This window comes from Ananas comosus, linkage group 6 (genome assembly GCF_001540865.1).
Source record: "Ananas comosus cultivar F153 linkage group 6, ASM154086v1, whole genome shotgun sequence".
Classification (NCBI taxonomy): Eukaryota; Viridiplantae; Streptophyta; class Magnoliopsida; order Poales; family Bromeliaceae; genus Ananas; species Ananas comosus.
Genome location: NC_033626.1, coordinates 8,900,747 through 8,908,548, shown reverse-complemented (window position 1 = coordinate 8,908,548; position 7,802 = coordinate 8,900,747). Strand labels below are relative to the sequence as shown.

General features: G+C 30.1%; 1 protein-coding gene across 6 annotated transcripts; it reads left to right on the top strand.

Moving 5' to 3' along the window:
* LOC109711144 lies at nucleotides 628–2,999 on the top strand. Of its 6 annotated transcripts, none has more exons than XR_002216520.1 (4): nucleotides 628–1,019; nucleotides 1,562–1,617; nucleotides 1,732–1,854; nucleotides 2,250–2,514. XR_002216520.1 is itself a non-coding variant. In XM_020234056.1 (4 exons), the coding sequence occupies exons 1-4, from the start codon at nucleotides 1,518–1,520 to the stop codon at nucleotides 2,935–2,937; spliced, it is 387 nt and encodes a 128-aa protein (XP_020089645.1). In that variant the 5' UTR covers nucleotides 1,026–1,517; the 3' UTR covers nucleotides 2,938–2,999. The 6 variants fall into 6 exon arrangements, 2 of the variants coding, with proteins under 2 accessions (XP_020089645.1, XP_020089644.1); XM_020234056.1 differs by lacking the exon at nucleotides 628–1,019 and adding an exon at nucleotides 2,864–2,999 and having other exon boundaries at nucleotides 1,026–1,617; nucleotides 1,732–1,819; nucleotides 2,250–2,374; XR_002216519.1 differs by lacking the exon at nucleotides 1,562–1,617 and having other exon boundaries at nucleotides 1,732–1,819.

Sequence of the window (7,802 nt, the reverse complement as noted above, 5' to 3'; positions counted from 1 at the left end):
AAGGATATTGATCTTGATCTAGATAGTTTAAAGTATTTTCTATTAGAATTTGAATAACTTTAGATTTTTTTATACTATTAAACTCCAAACTCGCCATAGTAGCTATTGAAAATTGATAATTTTGAAATAATTTGATCATACCATAAACTATGTTGAAAAAATATAAAATTTTATTCCTAAAAACTTTAAATACCCTATATCATTTTTAACAGTGTGGATCACTGATTTGAAAACCGTAAGATCGAAAAACAGACTATAGTATCGAAGACCCGGTACTATAGATAGTATAGGAGCCTACCTTATATATAGAGAGAGAGTAGTTAGGCTAGAATACTATTGATAGCAAAAAGCCTTGTTTGCTATCAAGTTTTTAACCCTTGGATGAGAAATTATAGAATTAGGATGATATTAGCCCCTTAGGATTGAGTGGTTCCCACTGGGTTATAATATTTAATCCAGTGGTTAGAAATGATGAAAGGATTTGATTCAAAAACTAAAAACTTGATAGCAAAAAAGTTCTTTTGCTATCAATAGTATTCTAGCCCAACTCTCTCTCTCTCTCTCTCTCTCTCTCTCTCTCTCTCTCTCTCTCTCTCTCTCTCTCTCTCTCTCTCTCTCTCNCCCTCATTCTCTCTCTTCCCCCCACCCACGTCCTCTTTATCGCGGTCCTTCTTCCCCCTTCCCTCTCCTCCCTCCCAGATCTTGCGCCGGCGCGCGCCCTTCTCGCCCCCTTTTCTCACCTCCCTCCGCCACCACCACCTCTGCCCTTCACTGCTTTCATTTGTCGCCCCTCTCCTCTTCTCCTTCTGGCTTTGCCACGCCGACTTTTCCTATCGCATCGACTGCGAGATCTATGAAATCACCCTGGATCGTGTCCGGATGGATCGTGTCCCGATCGGAGGGATTGAGGGGGGAAGGTGTATAGGGGTTTGCTTCATGAGCCTCAGATCAGCGAGGCAAGAGAGTTGGATGCGACATTGAAGGGCGTGGAAATGGGCGGCGATATCCCTGGAGAATTGGTTAGTCTTTTTTTGTTGTTTGAGTATTGTCTACAGAAGAGTAATTGGTCATGTTGTATATTCATTTTAAGTTGTTCATTTAACTTATAATTTTAATGAAGACATTGATATTTTGCTTCTCCTGGATGAATATTTTCGTTTTACATTCAATCTCAACCAGTGTTGAATGAAAATTTTGCACATATAATACCCAAAACATAAGAGAAGAATCCAATGTTTCAGAAAAATTTAAAAAAATAAAAAATAATTGTCCCAGTTGTCTGATTTAATTTTGTGAGAACTTTTTAGAGTTGGTTTGAATAACAAAAACTATAATAACTTACACTTTATTCTATCCAATAGAAACATTATAATTATTCAACCAAAAGCAGATTATATTATTAAACATAATAGAATAGATATCATACATTATGTTGTCAAACCGATAGAATAGAAGCCAAGCTCTTTGGCTTATTATCACAAACACACCATCACAAAAACATACTTTTATCTTTGTATATGCTTTCTCTTGGAAAATGGCAATATACAAACATTGTGTGCAGGATTCGCCACTCAATTTCTTTTGTTGCTGCTCTCCAACTGTTATCTTGCATCCAGTGTGAGAAAAATTATAGTATCAGATTTTTTTTATGCCGTTCATTTCGTCAATTATTATTTAACATGTAAACTGTTTGACATGACGAAACTTTTCTTAACTACTTAATCTTTGTAGACCATCAAGGTTGTATGCTTGAGGTTGATTATTTCTCTGTCCATCCCAACAATGGAAGCACTTCATTTGTGGGCAAAGTTGCAGAATGGTATCAGCCATACACCTTATGTTTTTCTCCGACAGGTCGAATTTCCCATAAGACTGCATAAGCAAAAGATTGGTCTATTTTTTTTGTTGATTTAGCTTTTTAGAATTCACTATACAATTTATTGACATACTTATGGCACTTTCCATTTTTAGTATTAGTAGAGTTTTGCATTCAACTAAGCAAAAGATAGTTTCAGAAACTATGCTTTTGTATTAAACTGAAAGCATCTTTATATGTCTTATGATTTCAGTGGGCTATGTGTCATTTTAGTGTTCTGCTAGCATTTATAATTGTTTCAAGAAGTAATTTAATGCAAGAAGTTATTTAAATTTTTCTGATTTCATTCTCTTTATTTGGTGTAGATTCTGAGTAAAATATAGAATGATTAGGAAGTTGGATTCTCTTGACGTCTGATTCATTGTTTTGATAGGAATTCTCTGGAGTATCTAAACAGGCTATCTCAACAGGTTGAATCCACAGTTATGGAGAAGTGCTTTCGATCCATCACTGATCCAAGAAGTGGCATTAACTTGATTCATAATGTTGTATATAAATGTGGGTTAGCTTTTGCTAAGCTTTTCCTTTTAGAAAACATGTTAACCAATGTGTTAGTAGGAAGTGCTCACTTTATGGAATAGTTCTTTTGGATATTTAATAAGCTTTTATAAATCATACTGTTTTTTTTTTGTAGATCTAATATCCATCTGCTAAAACACTCTGCCTTATTAAGATTTTCTTTGTTTTTTACTGTTATCGTTATACTCAAGTTTTTCTCTAAAGTTTTTTTTAGGGTGGTTTTCATATTCATAAGTTAAGAATTTTTAATAATTATGATGTTCATCCTCATGTGTTGTTTGTCGATTTAGTCGATCTTATCTACTTTGATTATTACTTAATTATCTTTGTTATCTTTATTTGCTTTTCAAAATTGGTTTTGGTAATTTATTTTGCTTCAGGAATTCAAGTGGCTTCTAATTTAGTTATTGAGAATTATTTTTTCTTTCACCCCTTTTGATTGCTTTTTTGATGTTTATATGAATGTAGCTAAGATCTACTACTCTGGACTCATGGCTACCGGACAAGGACGCATTCATTCAATGTATTTATTTGACCTTTGAACTTGATAATTTGCTCTAAGAAACATCAATTACTCAAAAGATCTTTGTGTCATTATCTCTCACTTCTTTTTATCACGTCTGAAGTAACTTCTCTTCATTGTTTGCTAGATGCAGAGTGCTTTGCTACTATTGATTTTTGTACTACTGAAGTCGTATATTTTTGGGACAGTCAGTTAGTAATATTTTTTAACAAACTTTTCCTATTAATTTTATTTTATTACTTCATTCTTTACTGACTATTGCTTTTTCTGAGCCAACTCTTACAGATTTTTTTTCAACTTCAACAATTCTAAATTTCATTGTATTTATAGCTTCTTCTACTTTTATTTTTTTGTTATTCAAAATTTTTTAATTCTTCTTATGTATTTACTTTTTCATCTTTATTTAGCTTTTTTTATAAGATCTCAAATATTTTTTCAGATTATTTATGCATTAAATTTTTTTCTCTTATAGTTTTATTTTTGTTTCTTTTAATTTGTTTGTTTTCTATGTTGAAAGTATGATATTTATAAACACAGTAACGAAAATAATCGAATATTATAATTTAAAAAGAAGGAAGAAAAAATTTTAGTACAAAAACTAAAGTTAAATATCAAATATTATCTACCCGCCGTATCGCGCGAGTTACTACACTAGTGTATATATATATATATATATATATGAAAAGAGAGAGACAAAGAGAATGAAACTATTATATTATCTATAATACCGGAGCTCAGATTTGGGCCTTGATCTAAATAGTTTAAAGTATTTTCTATCAAAATTTGAATACCTTTAGATTCTTCTATATCGTTAAACTCCAAACTCGTCATAGCAGCCGTTGAAATATGATAATTTTGAAATAATTTGATCATAAAATAAATTATGTCAAAAAAGTGTAATATTTTATTTCTAAAAACTTCAAATATCCCAGATCAGCTTAAATAGTGTGGATATCGCTGATTTGAATATCCTAAGATCAAAAACAAGACTATGGTACCGAAGATCCAGTATTACAGTGTGAAACCCCAGATAGTCCTATATATGAGATATAATAGGGATAAACTCTTAACCCGGCTTAAGCATTTTGGGTGGTGGCTAGACCCAAGAGGTTAAGAGAGTTAAGCGTGCTAGGACGGGAGTAGTCCTAGGATGGGTGACCCCCTGGGAAGTCGGGGCGTCACATACAGATAGTATAGGAGCCTGGCTCTTATATATATATATATATATATTGTAATGTAAAATCAAATCGGGTTCTGATCGGGCTCAGGTTCGGATCAGATACTTACAAAATCCATATCCGAATCCAAATCCATCGGGTTTTAATTTTTTTATATCTGTATTCGAAACTATATTCGTTTATTATTCGGTAAATTTATTTCGTTCGGATTCGGATAAATTTGTAAGTATCTTTATGCATTGACTCATAAGGCTTTCTGCATACATCTGTTATGAAGCTTGTGGAAGGAAAGGAATGAGGTGATTTTTTTAGGGAAGAATTCTTCAATCATTAGTATCATTTTAAGGGCTCGCAGCTAGACGACTTTATGTTCCAACAAAAATACAATGAGAATCAGCATTCAGGGCCCAACTCTGATTCAAGAACTTGCGAACTCTTCCTATCATGTGTGGGTAGATGGGAGTTGGAAAGGTGGTATCGAAGGTGATGTAGGATGCATGATTACCAATAAGCATGAAACCGTTGCATGCATATCTGTTGCAATAAAGGTAATCCATGATCCTTGTTCTACAAAAATTGGAGCAATTTTTCGAATGACAAAACTTTTTTACAAATGCATGCTAAAAATATTTTTCATATATTCTCATATTTAGCATTTGTCAACAAAATTCTGCACCTTAAAAGTTATAATTCAGATGCACTAACATCTAAAGCTCGAACAAAAATCACGTAGCAATAGATTTTTACAAAAAAATTCAAATATTTTCGTTTTGGATGGATATCAAGATTTTCTAAAAATATTATAATTGCGAATCGCTTGGCCAATTAAAGACTCGCAAACAAAAAAACCTTTCTATTTAGCATTCTATTAATAATTTTACTCCGTATGTAGTCTTGATTAATTAAATAAAATCGCCTTCCAGTACGTTTTTTCTCAAAAAAAAAAAAAAAAAAAAAAAAAAAAAAGTGTATGCATTGACATTCTACTGTTGAGTGCCACCTCATTCCACCTCGAAATAATGAAATATATGAATATGATATGATATGTCACATATTTCCTTGGAGCGCACTTCACAGCTCACATGCAAGTGCGTTCACTCTATACATCTCACATTACATTAATTACGTGTACAAGTCACGAGATTCAAAGCCGTGACTCTGCACGATACAAGAGATGCCATTTTGGCCTCATGTGGCATGGTTTTGGAAAAGCTTTAAATACCACCCTCATAATTGCACATTTTTTTATTTTAATATTTTATAATTTAAAATATATTAATGTAATATTTTGTGATTTTATTTTTATTTTTTTATTATTGATTTTTTTAATTTTTTTGTTAAATCAATTATAAAGTTAAAACTAAAGAATATTAAAATAAATATTTGATAAATTTAGATGTGGTATCTGAAGTTTTTTTATATAATTTAACGAAATATTAACGAAAAAACTGATGAAAAGATAAAAATAAAACCATATGACACTAACTTAATATATTTTAAACCACATGGTACTAAAGTAAAAATATACGAAACCATAGGGATGGTATTTGAAATTTACCCCATAATATTTCTCATTTAATTCCAAATAAAACACTACGATTCATATGCGCAAAATTATATATTCGAGTTTTAGATTGAATGATTCTCAATAATGTAGTAAAAAAAAAAAAAAATCAAAATTTGGATCCTATTAATAAAAAAATTAAATAAACAAAAGAGAGAGACTGAGAGAGAGATATGCGCACAACATTGCGACTACTAAATATTCGAAATGCGAACTTCAAAAGTAGACCACGTACGTTGCGTAACACATTTTTGCGGAGTTTTTTTTTTTTTTTTTTTTAGTCAACACTTATAGGTTTGAACTAGATGTTTGTATATACCATGCCAAATGTTAATCTGAATTCTTCTTCCGCCCGTTAAAATTCGGATTTGTATTCAGTTTTTGCTTGAATTTTGATTAAAATTTAATCCAAACATGATCAAAATTCACTAACTTGATCTCAAAATTCAAACCAAAAATTATTCTGAAATTGAGGAAAACAAAAAGTTAATGTCTTAAATATAAATAATTGGAATAAAACCACATTAATTGTACTTTTCTCTATGAAGTTTTAGCAGCATTATGAAGTCAATGACTGGGACGTGCACAGAATTAAAAAAACCTTTATCTCCACAATGGAAGTGATGAAAATAGCCTTCATGATGGGATAATGAGAGAGATCCAAAGTAAAAGTAAGGAGGGAATATAAAAAAATGCATGGAGACCCTTCACCTATAAGCTATTTTTAAGTTCAAGATAATTAGCATTATACCTCTCAAAACTTCTAAAATATTTTATTTATCCCTTTTTTTTTCTTTCCACTATATATCCCTTATATGTTCTCTGTTACTCTAAAATATTTCTACAGTTACCAACCGTTGAATTAACTTAGTTTAAACGTGAGTTAAATATCTACTAGAGATTAAAAAAAATAAATATCTCTTTTGCTCTTAAGGACAAATAAGAAATGCTAGTTATAGTAGAAGAGTATATTTAAAAGACCAAAAATCAAAATACATTTTATGCCCCTATTATTAATAGTTCATTAACAGAATTTAATTTTAAGACTATATTTAAAATAGGTTGGAACGTAGAAAGAGTATTTTTAATATTAGCTTTCTAAGAGAGGTAAATCAAAAAGTCGAAAACCTTTTAAGGGTATATAAGCAATTTCCCCTTTAAATTGATACCTTTTTAACTTATCAATTATTTTAATTTAAGTTGCTTAAATTATTTGAATTGAGATTTGCATTAAATTCAATAATTTCAATCAACTATTAGCATTTAAATATTACCAAAATTATAATTTCTCTACTGGAAAGTGTAAAATTTGACAACAGCACTAAGTTTTAACTCAGATTAATGAATAAATGTTGAAAAATGTTAATCAGTACGTATCTAGTTAAAATATATTGTATCTTATTTTTGCATATTTCTGTAATTTTACTTAATTTTTTTTTGATCTATTATATATAAGTCAAGATGAGATGGATGATATTCTAATCCAGTTGTGAGAATTATTTAATCTTTATATGGAATGTTAAGATATTTGATACAAATAAATTGATTTTAGTAAAAATCCTACCAAATCATTCAAATCAATTAATTTTATTTATTAAAGTTGGATTGGTTAAAAATTTTAATTTTTCTAAAAAAAATGCAAATATAAGATGATATGGATTCATCATTTGGCTCGATATTCTTCAATTTAATATTAATATATACAATTATAGATTGGAATTTTTTTAATAGCAGATATGCATGTGCTATTAATTTTTGATCTTTGAATGAAAATTTGTAAAGTTAGTATATATATTAGTGATCTCCGTAACAAAGCTGATTAGGTGGTCAGTAAAATAGCATAATCTAAGAATTATAATAAATTTAATGATGAAAAATTTGATCGCATCAAATACTTAATACTATTCGAAGAATTTCAGTTGTACTCTTATTTATAGATATATATTGACATTGGTAAGTCTATATATTTTACAATGTCTTGCATGTAGTCGGATGATCTTTCATACATAATATTTAATTTAACTAATATATGAAGAATGAGACAATAACAAGCGTTGATTATTCTCCATCTCTCTCTCTCTCTCTCTCTCTCTCTCTCTCTCTCTATATATATATTTCTCCTCAATTGTCTCCTCGCCGCTG